Source organism: Ambystoma mexicanum, chromosome 8 (assembly GCF_040938575.1).
Source record: "Ambystoma mexicanum isolate Mex_15411 chromosome 8, UKY_AmexF1_1, whole genome shotgun sequence".
Classification (NCBI taxonomy): domain Eukaryota; kingdom Metazoa; phylum Chordata; class Amphibia; order Caudata; family Ambystomatidae; genus Ambystoma; species Ambystoma mexicanum.
In genome coordinates, this window is record NC_090929.1 from 909,592,739 (window position 1) to 909,611,910 (window position 19,172).

A 19,172-nucleotide genomic window follows, 5' to 3' on the forward strand; every position below is an offset into this window, starting at 1 on the left:
TTCACCTTCTTTCAGTGGGTCCCTGGCACAGCTGAGATGGCTTGCCCACTGCCATCTGGGGGCCTCCTTTCCGCCAATGGATCTGAGGCAGACAGCACCAGATTTGTAGAAGAAATCAAACTAAGGATTCTTGGGTGGGAATAGTTTGGTAATGATTTCATTGCAACACTGTAGGGCGAACACAGAAATGGACAACCCACAATCTTGAAACGATTGCGAACTGTGTTACCCTCCACTCCTGTACAACAACTTATATTCTAGTACAACAAATTGAAGATTTCAAGACTTAATTAAGGAGGATTTCACATCTTCAATTAATACAATGGAACTCTATGTGAGGACTAAAAGGCCCTTGTCTTCGAGAGTTACACATCCTGCCTCCAAGAGATACCAATACGAAACACTTATAGGGCCTCTTCCTGAGTTGGGTGGTATACCAGTGCTAATTGCGCTGGGATACCGCCCAACGCTATTAGCGTTACAGCAACTCGGACAGCGCAATTCATGGCGGATCCCGAGTTGTGGTGGGGAGGTAAATTCTCATTCCCAGTGGATTCCTGGCGCTATCAGTGCCGAAAACTGGCGGAAAGAGGAGATTTTTACCTTAAGCAAAAAGCTGGAGGTAAAACTCCCACTTTCCGCCCAACTCGAGATTGGGCGGAGCGGTAAATGCAGCAGTAATAGCGTTACCGCTGCATTTTACCTCTCTGCCCAAATCATGATGAAGCCCATACTGTCTTATCAACACCATGTTTGAAGTGAGGCTAACTAGTATCAAAATAGGTGTGCTGAAACAGCACTAAGCTAGCGTGCGAGTAAAACACTGCTTCTGTGAGCCAGGTTTTGAAGCTCCATTTTGACAGCAAGCACATATATAATTTAAAATGGAGTCTGGTGCAGTGAATAGAAGGCCAAGTTCCCTTACATTAGTAAATTTCTCTCTTCTGCATTTGAATCCAGTTACAATGGCATTTCAATCTACCTTCTTGCATACCTTACTCACATAGAACTGCATTCTCTCCCCATTTGCAAATTGGAATAGGTGATACATGGAATATTACCCAGGCTAGTACCATTTTTGTTTTAATCTCATTCAACCAATAGGCTGTCCTGGACCAAAGTAAGGCTGGACAGGCATCACAGAAGATGTGTCAACGGATTGTACTCCGCACAAGGAGGCTTTCCAACCAAAAGCTATATAAGTGTAGCAAATGACCAATGCCTACTTCTAAATGTGGATAAGTAATACTTAAATAATTTCAACATGTTTATGCAAATGCCATCAAATGGGATAATATTACACTACACTGCCAGAATGTGACATTGTAGAAAAGAATCATTTTTATTTTATTTATTTCATTTGTATAGCGCACAAAAAAGCAGCCCAGAGGCATCGTGGCGCTGTTACAGGTACAAATTATTACGGTTCATACAGGCAAATTGCTCTACCTCTTAGTGGATAGTTGGCAGGTTCACGAGCAAATTAAAATATAGAAATTACTTTATTAAAAGACTGGAATTGATAGTGTCGTGATTTTTTGTAAAGAATCATTCTTACAACCATACCACCAAGTGAAACAGGCCAAGCCATGACATATGTCACCTACAGCAAAGTTACCTATGACAGCTACAACAATGAAACAGAGTCAATAGTATGAAATTAGGTATCAATGTTATACCTTAACCTGAACAGAAGTATGCACACCTCATGTTAAAAATATTCCACTGGCCCCTGGTGGATTCAAGAACTGAATAAATGAATTTCTATTTGTAGAGAGTGTTCATTTATCTACAGAGAAGCATCTTGGTGCTGGAAAGATTATGCTCGTAAGAAAGAAGGCAATTTACTGTGGAAATTCAGACTGTTAATTTTGTAAAACGATATATTATATCAAGTCCTAAGTCTCGAGAAACCATTGTCGGGAGGTAGAAAAGGAAAGAAAAAAGTAGGACCATCTAGGATCCATACCCATAGAGAGCAATGGACCAATGGCTGGTTTCCATAGCTTCTCCCTTCTATAGAAATGATCAGGAGAAAGAAAGAAGGGACACAAAAAGACCAAAGAGTGGTTGATGTTGGGTGGCATTGATGGTGCCCAAAGGAGAAATAGCAGCACCTCCATTTTCAAACACGGATGGAGAAGAGGTTGATGATATCATTGGGTAGAAATTGGTTTCAAGTACTGCAGTGGCCACAACATCATGGTGAAAGTTAAGTGAGCAATTAGGAGGCAGGGTAATGGCAGCTTGTGGCTAAGCATCACCAGCACAAAGGGCAACAGAGTGAACAGTGGCTCCACCAAGTACAAAAAAAGAAGAAGGAACTAGTAAACCAAGACAGCCGGAGAAGTCAACATGTTATCCCGCATGCCTGGCATGCCTGGTATCTGTGCTGCTGCCACAACAATTCCAGGACTTGCTCTGAGACTCCAAATCTCTGGTGCCCGGTCAGGTGACTGGCATCACTGGCTTAGGAAGATGTCCCTCGCTTCCCAGCTGGACTCGATCAGATTCTGGCTTCCCTCACAATTTCCCTGAGGTCCTACCTCAGCTAACTAGGACTACAGTAAAACTCCAGCATTCCTCTATTGCCGATGGTGTGCAACAACATTTACCGTGGCCAAGTACCATGCTCCTCCTCCTTCAAACCATACACAAAGCTTAGTTGGGGAATGGTCAAGGACAACTTCAAAAGCAGTCCTCCCTTCTTAGAACAATTATGCGCCAAGTAGAACGTTTGAGTCGGCCAACCAACATACTTTTGTTCAATCAAGCATTTGATGGAGGATTGGCAATAAGCGATACAGTGGAAGAGGAATGCTGATGGGGTCATACCACATACATCGTGTTGGACTATCAATGTTAGAAACCAAAACAACTCAGTATCCCAACTGCGAACATACATATATCAAAGTTTACTGATATGGTAGCAAGAAGAGACATCTTTATGGGGGTGAAAGGGGCACCTGCCTGGGTTCCCACCTTAGGGGGTTCCCAAATGGCTACCTGATTCAAAGAAATCAGTGCCCTTTTATTTTTTAATAATTTTATTTTTATTTTTTATGGTGTCCTGCTGCCTGCTGAAGCTCTAAACCTGCTCTCTGGATGTTGTTCAGAAGGGCATTCTGTCCTGCTCAGTTCATCCGGTAAAGCTTTGTATGTTCACTGTGGGCCAGATTATCAAACCATTTTCTGGCAAAAGTGATATGATATGATAGGTTATCGCGCTTAATCCCCAGAGGTTTCTAAGCGCGGTACCGGGGATCGAACCTGTGTTGCTCTGTGTTGTTTTGCTTCCAAGGCGAGCATGTTGCCCCTGAGCTATCCTCCCGAGCTATCTAATGCGCTTATACCAAAAAGGTACAGCCAAATCCACAAGGGGCATCTGATGTGAGCACATTCAAGTGCCCTTGCCCACTCACTTTTCTCATTTGGGCAAATGCCCTTTTCTACTCCCGTCGCTCCTTTGCTCCTTCACGTGTAATTCAAACAGATGCAGGGGAATGTCTTGCATTTGTATGCATCTGAATGTCCATCCCGAATCCCCATTCACACTACACTTTGAAATGGGCAAAAATGCAAGACTTTCCCCTGAGGCTGCTTGAACTAGGCGGCGCAAGAAAAGGACCAATGCACAATCAGTTCATTTCTGAACCTTTGATGTATTTTCTTTAAAATGGAAGAGCAGCGGCATTAATCGTTGCTCTCCGAGTTCCAACGGTATCCTTCAAGCAAGGAAAGCAGTGCATTTTTATTGCTTACCTCATTGCACTCTGCTAGGCATTTTCAGGGCCTGGTCCTGAGTGGCATATTTCTGAAATCAGCGCAAATGAAAAAAAATGCATATTCTGTGCTTTTTTTATGTGCACTCATTTTTAAGAATCTGCCCAGTTCATCTGTTCACTATAGTCATAACTTCCAGCTAAAAGTGATTTCGCGATCACTAAAAATATAGCGAAATTGGCCGTATTTGCAAATATAGCTGAGAAAAATGTCCTTACATTTTGAAAAAGAATAGTCACAATCCGAGGAGGAAGAAGGAGAGGAGGGGCAGTGGGCCAGAGAGGGCGTTTAAGAAAGCAGAAAAGGAAGCATTGGCCCACAGAGGGAGCAGTGGGCACGAAAGCAGAGAGGGGGAACGGTGGGAAAGAAAGAAGAGAAGGAGAGGTTCCCAAGGAATCAGTGAGGGGGAAGTGGGCCACAAAGCCAAGAGGGAGCAGGATGCAGATAGGGAAAAAGGTTGGGGAAAAGCGTAACAGACTTTGAGAAAGGTTGCAGGATTCAGAAAGAGTGAGAAAGAATGAAGAACGGTAAACTGCAGGAGGAACTGGGGAGCGTAAGTGAGAGTTGGGAGCATAGTTGGGAGTGTGGCAGGGACTGAGGAGTGTGATCTGTGAATTGGCAGTCTGACAAAGTAAGTGATTGTGCACATGACTGGCAGGGTGATAGCTTTGGGAGTGTAAATATCACCCTCTAAGTCATGCACACACTCACTTGCTTTGTCAGACTGCCAAATGGAGAAATGGTGAGTGCGAGGGATGTTGGTAAATGGGGGTGCGGGTCCTTGGTGGGATTGGAGAACATAAAAGGGGGAATAGTTGCACAATTACAAGTGAGAACGATCAATACAGTTACTATAAAATAGGCATGCACATGAACCAAAAAAGTAAAACAAAACAAATACTGCTCTTTCAAGCTAGGGATATCTGGGACTCTTTTCATAAAATGAAGAGCAGAGACTACATACAAAAGATGCAAGTTATGACAACGTTGCTCGTTTGTAACCTCTCACACACACACACACTACTGCCTCTTTTTAGCAACCTGGTTCTCTTATACTCTATCTAGCAGCCTTCGATCAATACAAATGTGCCACAAAAATACTGCAATAAACTTTTGTATCTCAAAATGAGCTTTTTTATGACGCAACATGTTCAATTTCATGCCTCATGCCACAATTTGAGTGGCATGATTCTTTTTAGAAGATAGCTCAGTGTGGCAAGCACTCATTACAGAGATTTTGCATTTATATCCCAGATCACAATATCAAATTCCAGTAAGGCAGGCGCTGCCTTTCCTATGTCTAAGGTTGATAAACTTGCATGCATATATATTTTTGTGATAGTAACACCTGCTGAGCTATAAACCAATGTGCCTGCGCAACATAGTGCTAGCTATAAAAAGTAACATAGGATCAGTATGATGCAGGTCTAGAGCTTGGTTCCTCCAAACAAGGGTTGTAAAAACTAGCAGTCACCCCCAATAAAGAGCATAAAGTCAGCAGAGGTGATTAATTAGTCAAATTCAAAATTGTGGAACCAAAGTTTTGAGGCTCATATCCTGGCTTTGCCACCGGACAATAGAGTGATCCTGGACAAATCATCGTATCGCATTGTATGGTACTCTGCTTTCCTCTGTGAGAAGGTTTGCCTTCTCACATATTGGTGGTATTGTTTAGCCCATTGCCTGATATTTCTTTCTTTTTTTTTAGGCCATTTAAGTGAAGGGGTCCTAGGCGGAAGAGAGCGGACCAAATGTTACAAGCCTATGGCGAGAATATTGTCAGGTGCTTATTTGTCACAACCAAGAAATGCGTTGCTTTTTATACAATTTCAAAGGTACTTCTGCATATCATAAATAGCAGTCAACAGGTCTGTGTGGTGGGTCTGTATACATCTTTAAAATACAATAGAAAAAACAGTTGAAATCTTTTAAGCATACATCAGTGAATGTCCTGATACTTGTATCCTTGCATTGACGATGGAGAACATGAAGGCAGAATAATTCTCCTTTTGCCTAACATGCTCCTACAAAGTGCCGTTTTTATACATTGTCAAGCTGGGTTATTATGTGATTTCCAAGTCAATTCTACAAAATAGTGTATTTTAGTTCATGAAAGTAACAAATTCACAAATAATTGCACCTTTCTGTATTATAAGAACTGGGGAAAAATGTGTCAAGTCCACACATTTCAGACTGACTCAAATCTCACCATAACCTCTTAATGTAATGTAAAGTAGGTGATCTTGCACAGCGCCAGTCTGCCATTATTGGTGGGTTTGCTGCACTTGAAAAGGGGGTCGGGGGGATAATTAGTGGGACAGGAAAGGCAGATGCAAAACCTGCGGTGTTGATAGGTGCAGGCCGGACGTACCTGGTTCCTGAGCGCTATTCTGCTTTCCATGGATTTGGCGGAGAAACCTGGTAGTATGTTATCCATAGGGAAGAGGCCAGATCTAATGGACTACAGTGCTTTGGGTCTGGCTAACCGCTGATGTGGGAGAGTGCAACAGGGCTAAAGAGGAGAGCTTCATAAGCCACGTGTTTGTTTGTGGGGAACTCATTTAATCTTCTGGTGGCTAACCTGTAAAAATTGCCATTCTCTAAAAATGTCCAAATTGTCAGGCCCTAAAAATGATCTAGTTCTCAAGGTGTGCTCTTCAAAAAAGTTTCACTCATGGTTTAACTAGCTATAGTTGCTGCGTGTATAATAATAGCCTCCTGGATATATTGCACATCACAAAGTCATTTGTTTCTTTGCTGGCTAATATCAACACTGCTTGAAAACCATGCCCTCCTCTAATGTTAGTCTAGGTTAGCATACATGCACCTTTCTGGTAGCTTCTAATTTATATCCACTATCTATTCCATGCAATGTCTCCGTGCTTGAGCACTTTCACATTCTGCAACAGTGCTAACATGAGTCCGCTCTCTATGCTGGGGTATGTGTATCTGGTTCAAATGCCTTAATGATCTGGATTCTGCATCTAAGACCATACTCTCCATGTGGCTGTTATTTAAAAAATGTGCCCTGTGCCTATTGACAGTGGTCATTCCCCAAAATTACAATGAAAACATATTAGAGAAATAGACACTGATGGACACACCCCAGTAGGGAATGAGACCAGGAGAGATTGCGAGTGAGTCAAGGTAATCGTTACATAAAGTTAAGATGAGGCATGCAGAGGACTCTGCTGCTCTGAGAGCACTCTGCCAACAATACAGAAGAATCACATTATAAGTCCAAAACGCGTCATCTATGGCGTGTGCTATAAGGGCTACACATATACATTTTATTGGTTTAGTTGAACAAGACATTATAAATTGTATAGTTTTGCTGGTGCTGGATTGGCTGAGGTTGAACTTGTTACTTCCTGAGGCGTGTGGGGCAGCTGGGCTCATCCGGGAGGGGTGAAGGTTCAAGCCGTGTCCACACAGTTATAATTCTAACTAAGCTAAGCTTCACAGTAATCATGGGCATGCAAGATTTAATATGACACACAAAACTCATCATAACACATTTGTCGTCTATAAATTGTAGCAATAGGTATACATTCTTGACCTGGACCAGAGTGAGGCAGAGGTGTGGTGTTCCAGGTGCCTTATCTTGGCGTGTGCTTTTGGAGCACCTTTATCAGGCGCCTCGAGGATCAAACAAGGGTCTTGGAATTTGTTAGTACATGGAGAATATATGTTAGCTAAGGATTAGTTATATGGGGGTAATTGAGGGTGGCCCATGTGCAGCGGTCCCACCCCTGCTACATCAAAGGAATGAGGGGTTTAAGGTTCATGCAGACAGTAACTCTTAATGGTGGGGGATGTTGGAGCTGGGGCAGGTTTGTGCAGACAAATGGTTTCCATGAGCCAGGCTCTGGCCCAGTCACACACAGGGCAGTGATCTCAGAGGAAGACGAGAGATACAGTGTCAGCTTGCAACAATTCACGCCCAAGCTTCCGTGAGAACATGACAGCCGCAGCGCAGACAGTGGGGAGGAGGCAGGGGTTGTCAGGCTGGCTGTGCGCAGCTCTGGACAGGGGAGAGGTGCAGGCTTGCCTTTGTGAGTTTCATGCGCGGCCTAGTCTAAAGATGGAGTTGTGGTTAATACAAAATGGAGTCTCTGGGGTCGTGCAAGGTGCATTGGATAGGTGTCATTCAATGGCTTCCTCGCACCCGTTGTCGAGGCTCAGACAAGAGAACGTCTCCAACCATTGTATGAACATAACGTACACCTCACCCGGAATGTAGGTGGGCCCAAACGACCCTTCCTCCCTTACATTATGCTAGTACACAAGTACCCTTTTGATGGACTGCTAATGTTGCCCTTGAAATGCCATGGGTTTATTATTCCAATTCCAGCAAGTCTGAGGAGAGTTCACGACTGGAAGGGAACACCCATGCATATTTTAGAATTGTAGAGGGATGGGGTTGGGGAGGGGTGTCACAACGTGAGATTCTGGACCCTTTCATTAGTTTTAACTATGTGAGCTAAAGCCCCACCTATAAGCCCAAACTATTGCATTAGAGTACAGCTAGGGAGAAATGGTATATGAGGAGGGATAAAAAGCTTGTAGATTTTGGGCCTCATTATAAGATTGCTGGTACGGGAACTACGGTATTTGTATTTATTGAATTTTATATAGCGCTTTAAGCCAAAGCACTTTACATGAGAACAAGTAATACATAAGAAGCAAGTTAAACAAGTAATGAATCAAACAACAGAGAACAATATGTAGAACAATTTGCCATGGTCTTTAGAATAAAACAGGAGTAGGACAGAATGGGTGAAGGAAATGGTAGAGAACTGTCAGATAGGAGATTGGAATAGGTGGGATTTCAAAGAGGTGCAGAAGGATGAGTATGAAGTGATAGAGCTGATAGGGAGAGAATTCCAGTGGAGTGGGGCAAGGAGCTGGAAGGAGCGGAAGTGGGATGGTGCGCAGGAAGCAGGTGGAACAGTGAGTAGGAAGTGATCAGCAGAACGGAGTGGGTGAGAGGGTGAGTAGAATGAGAGGAGGGAGGAAAGGTAGGGAGGGGCAAGGTCGTAGAGAGATTTGAAGACGAGACAGAGGAAGTTGAATTTGAGTTGGGAGTGGAATGAGAGCCATCCTAGTGAGGAGAGCGAAGAAGAGATAGAATTGTGAGGAGAAGACAGAGACAATGAATGGCAGAATTGTAGAGGGATTTCAGGGGGGCTAGATGTGAAGCGGGGAGGCCAAAGAGGAGAGATGAGCAGTAGAAGAGTCGTGAAAAGATTAGAGAAGATATTAAGAGTTTGGTGGCATGAAAGGTAAGGAAAGATCAGATTTTGCGAATATTATAAAGATGGAAACGACAAGCACGGGAGGTAAGAGAGATATGGTGAGTGAAGGAGAGGTTTGAGTCAAAGTGGAGGCCAAAGTTGCGGGCAGAAGCGGAGATGTGGAGGTGGGAGTGGGGGAAAGAGGATGGAAGGAGAAGGAAAGGGGGGAGGGAGGGTGTTGGCAGGAAGGAATAGAACTTCGGTTTTATCAGTGTTTAGAGTAAGAAAGTGGGAGGACATCCATGATTTGATAGCAGTGAGACAGGAAGAGAGTTTAAGGTGGATGTCAGGAGTGAAGGAAGAGAAGGAGAGAAAGAATTGGGTGTCATCGCGTAGAAGTGGTGAGAGACACCAAAGGAAGAGATGATTGGGGCTAGGAGGGAGGTGTATCGCGAGAAGAGAAAAGGGCTGAGCAGGGAACATTGAGGGACGCCGAAGTCGAGTGAGTAGGTAGGGGAGATGCGGCCGCCCCAGGAGACAGCGAAGGAGCGATTGGAAATATAGGAAGAGAACCAGTTGAGGATGAGACTTTGAGACCATGGGAGGAAAGAGTGTCTAGAAGTAAGGGGTGATTGACCGTGTCAAAGGCTTCTGAGAGGTCAAGGAGAATGAGAACAGAAGAGTGTTTAGAGTAGCGTGTGGTGAGGAGAGTGTTAAGAACAGAGGTGAGAGCAGTTTTGGTAGGGGCGAAACCCAGATTGAATAGGGGGGAGGAGAGAGAGGTTGGAGACGAATGCTGAAAGTTGTGAGTAGAGGAGATGTTCAAGGAGTTTAGAGAGGAAGGGTAGGAGGGAGATGAAGCAAATGTTGGAATCCAATAGGGGGTTAGCAGCGGGCTTTTCAGGACTGGGATGATGGTTGCATGTTTGAAGGCTGAGGGAAAGGTTGCGGTAGTGAGACAGATGTTGAAAAGGATGTAAGGTAAGGTATAAGGAGAGGATAGACCTTGGGAAAAAGAGAGAGGTGGGGAGAGAGTTGGAGGGGGAAGCTGTTGGGTGAGTTTTTAGGAGGAGGGAAACCTCAGAGTGAGAGACCAGTTTCAAGTTAGACATGGAGGAGGGTGGGGTATTGGGAGGTAGGGAAGGGGGAGAGTAGGTGGGGGAACATAGGATATTTTGGCGTAAGTTGAGTACCTTAGAGGAGAAGAAGTTTGCGAGGTCAGTGGGAAAAAGAGGAGAGGCGATGGAGTGGTCGGCGTACGGTAAGCATGCCAGTACTGTAGTTCCCGGATCGGCAAACTATGAGTTCTGCTTGCGAGTGCCATTGAGGCCGCCAGGACTGGCCTGGTGGCCGTACCGGCACCCGCGAGCAGAGTATGTTGGATGCACCGGCACTGTTCGTAACAGTGCCGGTGCATCCGGCATCCCCATTCCCATTGAGCATTTTCCAGCGCCCAGGAATGGGTAAATACTGGGTCCAGCAAGGCCGTAATGACCCAGTAATTGCCCATTCCTGGGCGCCGGGAAAAAAAAATACCGGCGCCAGCCATGCCCGGATTACAGGCACGGCTACCGCTAGCCTCGTAATGAGGCCTGTTGTTTCGTTATCTACTCACCCGTTGACTGCCCATGGCCATGTTAATCCCTATGGCCATTCCTGCCCACTTCCTGCCCCTCCCCAACTGAAAAACATCCTCCTAGGATCTCTTTGAATTCGGTTTACCAAGCCTTACCATCAAACTTTGAGCTCAAAATGCCTGCCAGTGTTTTTTTAAGCAGTCTTGTGAAAGTTAATGACTTGGTTGGAGCTGCAAACGCGCAACTGGTGTAATAAAAATTTCTTAATCAGGTCTGCTTTCAGCCACTCGATTTATAAGCACTATGCGAGTACATCACTTAAGTCCTGTTAAAAACAAGCATTGGCAAAGCCAACAGTTTTTGACTTGTGTATACGTACTAGGCATTTGCCAGGCACTGCTATTATATGCCCAGGTATTCACATCATTTTGTAGCTGCTACTATCAATGGTCAGTTACTACCTCTAGGGCAGTGCCTGGAAAATGCCTTTCCCATGCCTACACAAAAGCCCAAACTATTGCCATTGCCAATGCTTGTTTCTTTGGTTGGGGGAAGGCCCAAAGGCATCTGTGCTCCGGGCCCCAAAATTCCTTAAAATGCCCCCAATTGCAAGGCAACCTGTTTAGCGCTACAAATCATAAAACATGGAAATAAAAAAAAAATGTCAGTTTTACAAAATGCAATAAGAATACGTTTGCAGGTAATTTGCAGACCTAAATGCAACAAACAAAATGGTTGGAGTGTATTTAAAAAGTATCTGTTTTGGAGCCAGACCTTTTGTGTTATGAAATCTAATCTAGAGGCTAATTATTGAAAAACTAGAGAAATTATTATGTTCAACGCCAGGGGAAGGAGACTGAAATTCTTACAATCCAGTTTGCGAACAGACGAATTATGTGCAGCAAATACGTGTCATCGAATGAAACAAATGAAATGATTGGTTCTGCAATTGAATCATTTCTGCTTCCCGTCTTGTGCTTACCAAAATCGAGGTCTGTAATTGAGCACTGAAAAACATTTTCTCCCTTCACAATGAGTTCCACCAGGTTCCAGTCCGGTGTTTCTTCAAAAACTAATTGGTGCCCATCTGCCAGCAGGACAGCTGCAACACAGCAAAAATGCAACATACAGTGAGTGATGTCGAAGGCAGTAAATAATCTTTTAATCAAATTTTGAAGCTTTTCTACTCCGGGGAAATCTAGTTTCAAAGCAGCAAAGACGCAGCCCTATTTTTGAAAGAATGTCCCAATCTGTACACAAGAAGAGCATCCCTTTAAAAATGTGCTCTTAATTTAGTTTCACTTTTGCAATCAACGAATACAGAAAGGTTTAGCATAAAATGGAGACGAGGCATGCAAAGGTAGGGCATGTTACTGAGCACAAACATGAGCAAAACAAAACCTTATTTGAGTTGGCCTTTCTGAATAAGATCCAGGCAGCACAAACACAACTGCAAGATGTTTGTGTGGATCTTTTGTTCTTTCTTACCATGATCTGTCATGTCTGCAAGCGTGGACGTTTCAGTTGACGAGTTACAAATGGTTTCCTATTGATCCAGTGGCTGGCATGTGCTTTTTTGGACATCTGCTCAGCTGCGATAGATGAATTGCCACTGGTTTCCCGTTGATTTCTGCAACTGGTTCTTCGGATCTATGGATTTCAGTTGGTATTTGCACTTAACTAGCAGAGATTTTTTTCTTGCTCACCCTATGGAGTCCAACTTCCAAAACACCACATGCCACAGCTACTGTAGAAACTATTTGTTAGTTGTCAACTGGAATTTCCACCAGGATGGAAGCTTAAACCTATGAGCATTTAACACCTAAGGGAGTATCAGAGAATCCACTCAAATGAGTCCCCAGGTGTGTGGGAAGTGACATTGCTTCAGCCGTACTGACATTTCATTTTTTCAAAAATGTTGGCGTGAAATATATATATGCTGCCCTTTCTCAAATTGGGATGAGATTCTGGCACTCACAAAAAAAATGCGCGTGGGAGTAGAAGGAGGTGGGGGGTCCCAGCCTGAACAGGTAAATCTCAAATGTGCAAAAAGTGAGATCGCTTTAAATAAAAGGCTAACTACAAACCCTGACCACTGTAAAAGGGATTTATTTAAATTTGTATTCGTTTTTCATATACAAACCTTTTCACAACAAGTAATTCTAACAAAACGAATAGACAAACCTCACATTATACAAACATCAGTATATTGCGCCTAACATCTTACAATCAAAAGGTATCAATTCCATTCCGATACTAAAAGCACAATCAAGTTATAAAATTAATAACATTAGATCGGTTCCTTGTAAATCATTAATAGCAACCAGACTAGCTTATATCTGAATTTCCAATGAATTGAACAGAAACCAATCCAAATCTAAAAACCAGGTTACATTAATCCCTAGCATCAGGTTGGCCCACACTATTTTATCAACACAAACAAATTGATAGTCACTCAAAAATCTAACATGTTTATACTTAAAAGATGTTTAATTTCACCAGAAAGTACACAATGTTTTAAATGTTTCATGGCAATCTAGTTTTTTGCACAATGGACAGATTCAATCAGATTTAAGTAATTTAATCCTAGGGCCAAACCTTTCTAAATTCGGTAGCTAGTTGAGTTTAAATATTAAATAGATATCACAGGCCCTACTACACGGGAATAAGATAATATACTTAGACAATGTTGTTCTGTTTCTAGGGAAATAGCTGTATTCCACCAAAAGTATTTATCGCCCAGTTGATCCACTGTCTCACACTAGTCAGGTTCATAGCGTTTTTCTTTCTTCACATTAGACTGATTATCAATTAATTCCATCTGATCAAAACCTAATTTGGACAAAGATGAAAACATGTTTGTGTTAAAATTGTTCAAAGAAGAGATAGATGTGTTAATGAGCATAATATGAAAAGACTTGAACAATTAGTTTATTGGGGGAGTTAACATTTTGCGGAATAAACATAATTTGGTCCAGAGCACTGCGTGGCCAAAGATACAAGGCAAACTCATGCCTAATTACACAATTAGGAATTGAGGATGGAAATCCCAAGCCTTTTTTCCATATAGTACCCTGCAAATAATTTAGGTACTGGCCCATATTGACCAGGATTATCTTCCTACCATATATCAGTCCTGGATCATCTTCAGTAGATCTACAGAGAGCGAAGCAAATCCTTTTAAATTGAGCTATCGGGGGCCACGATTTAAGTCTCAAGCGCTCCTTAAAGGCCGTTTGTGGATCGTTGTTGGCGATGGTGAAACCTAAATACTTTATACACTGCGCATGTTCTACACGAGCCGTACCAACTGACCAGGGCATTGTTTTGGGTTTGCGTTTGGTGGATAAAAGGACGATCTGAGACTTGCTCACATTCACTAGGAGGCTATTTTCCTCTGCATAACTAAAAAAAGAGGAACACTTTCTTTGCACTCCTTGCATTTATATATCTAATATTGAGTCCTTCTGGGATTCTTTGAACTCCTTCCCAGTTAGTCTTTGATCCTTCAAATTACACTAGTTCACTTTTGCTGACAATGTGATGTTCTTTGACCTGAATCCCCAATGAAGCTGAAACATTTCTTCCTCCCTTTCCACTTCCTTCTTTGCAGCACGCCAGAATCGGTTGCTTTTAGAATGTTTCACACGCATCCACCAATCACATTAAAGAGGTCTACATGTAACTGTATGAGACATATCCATGCTGTACTTGGGGAAACGCAAGTGCCACATACAACCATTTGCAGCATGCTTTCCATGGGAATGGGACAGTGGGGTTGCACAGTAAATGACATTAGGCAGGTACCGGCGGAAGTCCCGTGGGAGTGACCGTGAGAGCATGAGTGCCAACTCCCGCTGAACACATTATGAGCCTGGCAACGGGGTTCGCCACACACTACGCATTGCCCCTGCCTAATGCAGGAGTGCACAAACCTACACCCAACCACTATTGGCTGGCACACACTATTTTCTAATTACTACTTTGGCCATCCTAGACACCGTAAAAAATGTATCCCTCCCCCGCTGTGAGCATGCCACTATGAAGAGCACATTCTTGCACGGTTATACTCACGTCGTGGAGACCCTCGATTCCCCTCGGCACAGAGCCTCCAGTATGAACTCAAGCTGAGCGTGGGAGGTGCTCGAGACCAGACAGATCTTTGTGAACTCAGCCTCTGCAGGGCCTCCTTGTTGATGCGTGTTGATCAGATCTGCGGTCGCCAGACCCGTACCCCTGGGGAGGGCAGCTTGGATAACCTCAGCTAACCAAGGGGACTGAGGATCTCGCTGTGGCCCCCAAAAATGAACACATGGGTCCTCTGATCACACCATATAAAAAATTGGAGTCAATAAGAGCACACACCGGGCAAGAAGTAATGCTGTTCATTACAGCAGGGTAAGCACAAATCAAATCGGAAAGTGGGCAGCCCCTGGATGATGAGAGCTGACAAGAGGGCGCACAACGAACATAATTTTTATAGGATGAGTATAATAGTCCAAGCATTTGAAACTGTTAAGGTTAGAATGTACATATTTTCCGTTGTTCCCAGGTAATTAATTGGCTGTGTTATGTCATATCCTTAGTGCTGTGCGTATGTTAGTGTGACATGATTGGAGCAGCCAGATCAACAGTATTCCAAGACATCCCTCCCATGTGGCGCCACACGATTCTCACCTCCCCCTGCCCCCGGAAACAATTTGTAATTAGTATTATAACATTTGTGCTGGCTGCTGAGGCTTTATTATTCTGCCATTGGTTAGCACCGTTGCGACTGAAACACGGGACACCCTGTTTCTGGTGGAAAGGGAGACGGTCACATTGTACCTTCTGAATATTTGTATTTTATTTGTATTTTGTTATATTTTATATTGTGCTTTTTACCAAAGCGCTTCACAGAGAACAGTCAGCAGTACATTAAAATCAGCATTAGAAGGTGGTGTTCAGAATCAACCAGTGACAATCAAACACATTACTGACGTAAATGTGTTTTTAAGGAAGAGGGAAACAGATAATAGGAGGAAATGGAGTGGAGAGATAGAGGAAGGAGGTTCCAGTGAAGGGGGGCGAGAAGTTGGAAAGATCGAAATCCGGATTGCGCACAGGGGGCACGAGGAACATTAAGTTGGAAAAGTCCAGCAGAGCGGACAAGCTGAGGGGCAGAGTAGAATGAGAGAAGAGAAGCAAGGTACTCAGGGGCATGACCATAGAGAGATTTGAATACTAAACAGAGGAAGTTGTATTTGAGATGGGAATGAAAAGAGACCCATCTGAGAGAGTCAAGGGAAGAGGAAATTGAGTCTCGGTAAGAGAGCAGACAAAGTGAGCTAACAGAAGAGTGATAGATTTATTTAAGAGGCGCAAGACGAGAACAAGGAAGACCAAAGAATAGAATAGAACAGAACAGTAGAAGAGTCGAGAAAAGACTAATGAGGAAACCAGAGGTTTAGCAGCATGAAAAGTGAGAAAAGGTCAGATTTTATGTATATTGTAGAGATGAAAATGACAGGCGCGTGAGGTGAGGGAGATGTGATAGGAAAAGGAAGGATTAGAGTCAAAGTAGGAACCAAGATTGCGAGCAGTGGGGGAAATAGAGAGATTGAAGGAGGAAAGGGGATAGAAGGAGGAGGAGACGGGATGGAAGAACAATAATAGGAAAGAAAAGGACTTTGGCCTTACCGGCGTTTAGGGTAAAAAAGTTGAGAAGTCATCCATGACTTGATGGCAGTGAGGCAAAATGAGAGGGTGAGCTGGATGTCAGGTGTGAAAGATGAGAAAGAAAGAAAGAAAGAAAGAGCGGAGTATCATAAACATAGCAGTGATGTGATCCTCTGAAGGAAGAAATAATAGGAGCGAGAAAAGGGGTGTACAAGGAAAAAAGAAAAGTACCAAGAACAGACCCTTGTGGGACTCCGTGATTGGGAGAAAGAGAAGGAAAGGTATTGCCTTTATACATCACGTCACATTCTAAAACACAACTAAAACCTTCACATACCATCTAATCAAATAATACCTGCAATGCTATACTTCATTAGCCTTCTAGGGCACAGGATTTATGCTTGCTGGACCTTTGGTCATTAGACCTTAAGTGACCCTTATTTAGTGCACCTTACATACGGTTATTAGAAAATCTATAACTTTGGACTTCAATGCAATATTGGTGCCATGCATCATTTCAAACCACACTTGCTCTCTAGATACGTTTGCTGTGTCACATACGAATTCGGAAAAGAAGACAAACCTTTTGTTAGACTGCATAGGACACACTAATAGCAGATGTACTAATGTTTCAACAGCATCAGCTTTTTCACAAAATCTGCATAGTTTCTTATTCTCGGGAATTGATTTTCTGATATAACAGATTTCGTAAGTATTTAAAACATTAAACCTAAATCGCATCACACTGTTACAATGTTTCCTTGAAGGATATTTCACCAGATATGGCTCAAGTTCAGGGAACCATTTCCACACGGAAACTACTTGGTTATATAGCTTTGAATTCATGATCACTGCATTGTTAGCCACCCAGTTAAATGTTTTAATCAATGTTTTAATCTTTGCTGGTTTCTCTATGAGACACTGCATTGGCACACCAAGATTCAACAATATGTTTTCCACCTCAATTTGTAATTCCATCAATCCCCCCAATTTTGGGAGGTAACAACCCAGAAGATTCAAATTTGTCATTAGCTCCTGATACATAAAGATTTAACAAGATCACAGCCAAGGCGCAACCTTGCTTCAAACCATTCTTAGCTCTTATTTCTCTGGACATCAAGCCTTCATTGTTGAGCCTAACCTTTAAGACTGTATTCGTATAAAGATGGATTATCATGGCTAATAGGCCTCTATCAATATTCAATGTAATAAGCCTTTGCCATAATATCGGTCTATCAACCATGTCAAATGTTGCAGATAAGTCCATTGAGGCGGCATATAGAGGGACGTGCTCAAATGTCTTTGTTTGGCTTTGTAGAACGGATACTAAAAGACCACCTGCATCGGTCCCTAAGCCTTTACGAAACCCAAACTGCCTTACATCGAGGATTTCTTTTTTCCTCCATCCAACTCAACAGATTTTCCAATATCAAGGATGCAAATATCTTTGCCTCTATGTTAATTAATGATATAGGTCTATAGTTGTTGGGACATAGGCAATTCCCTTTTTTAAATATAAGTATCACATACGAGACTTTCCAAGAGTCTGGCATCGTTTGGGTCTGGATTACATCACTAAATATAAAGTGCAATATTCCAGCCCATAAGTGGGCATTCTGTTTGAGTATATTGCCTGTTAAATTATTGGAACCAGGAGTAGCAGAAGGTTTCAACTTTTGAATCATCAACATTATTTTCTCCACCAAAACATCTAAAACCCATCTATATTCCTCACATTCTACTACTAATGTACCGTCACTGGAAGGGGCATATAGGTTCTCAAAAAAGTTGCACCATACTAATTCGCGAATAGGATTAGAAGTTAACTGCACTTGCGATGCTTCAGTGCTATTAATTAGAGACCAGTAATTTCTAGAATTAGTCTCCTTCATAGCACTGAGCATAGCCTCAGCATCGTTCTGTTCAAGGGAGGCTCGATAATGAATCCTCCAATTTTTGTAAGCTTGTCGACACACTGTAGCTTGTTCTTTGTAATTAACAGGTAACAAATTAAGTTTCTTTATAGCACGTAATTGCTTGTGCAATAAAGCTCTATGTTGCTTAACCTCAAGGTCAAAAGCGTGCTTGTGAGTCCTTTTGTTGTGCACAAGACCAGAGCTTGAACTCTGAAACTGATCCAAACTAGCGACCAATAACTCATCAAATGCTGAAATCGAGTATGTTTCTTTTTTTTGTTCCAAGGATCTTATCTCAGTCATGCCACATCATATTGTTAAATTTGATTGACTTGAAAGTATTCCATTTGACCCTATTACCTCTCACATTGACAGTTAATGGTACACAATTCACAATTCTGTAAGTAGATTTTTTCATTAAGTTCAAATTAATTGATATCATAGCATGGTCACTTTCAGACTTGGGTTGTACAAGCATATTTTCAGAGTCCTTAATCAACTTGTCACTAACAAATATGTAGTCTATAATAGTAGACTCACCCCGGGCGTTCCATGTACATTTATCATTAAACACCATATCCATTCCCCATGATCTTATCAAATTAAGCCAAAGAGAACCTCTATAAAGTCTACAACCCTTTTTTGAACTAATTATGCCCTTGTCCCCTAAACACCAATCGATCTCTATATTTGATAAATTGCAATCTGCATTCATGTCACCAGCTATGATGATGAAACCGTCAGGTTTAAAAACTAACCATTCATCAATCAAGACATGTAGTTCCTCTAACAACTTCTCCAGCATTTGATCATCATACTCAGCGTTATTCCAGTATACATTAATGACCATTAGACCCACCCTCCCATTTTGTGTGTTTAAATGAAAGGTTGCAACCAAACATGAGGTATACAGATGTTTTTCAGCTAACTTTTCAATATCGTGAAAATTACGAAAAGCCAGTGCTAGGCCACCCTTAGGGCGACCTCTCGGCCCACAAGAA

The 19,172-nt window shown here is 42.6% G+C and overlaps 1 protein-coding gene across 1 annotated transcript in view; it reads right to left on the reverse strand.

The window, feature by feature from the left end:
• C8H10orf53 (chromosome 8 C10orf53 homolog) overlaps positions 1-19,172 on the reverse strand; it is a 223,422-nt gene that overhangs the window by 39,589 nt on the left and 164,661 nt on the right. Inside the window, exon 2 of the mRNA XM_069610813.1 lies at positions 11,580-11,699. Coding sequence (XP_069466914.1) covers positions 11,580-11,699 — 120 coding nt within the window. The remainder of the gene's footprint in view (positions 1-11,579; positions 11,700-19,172) is intronic.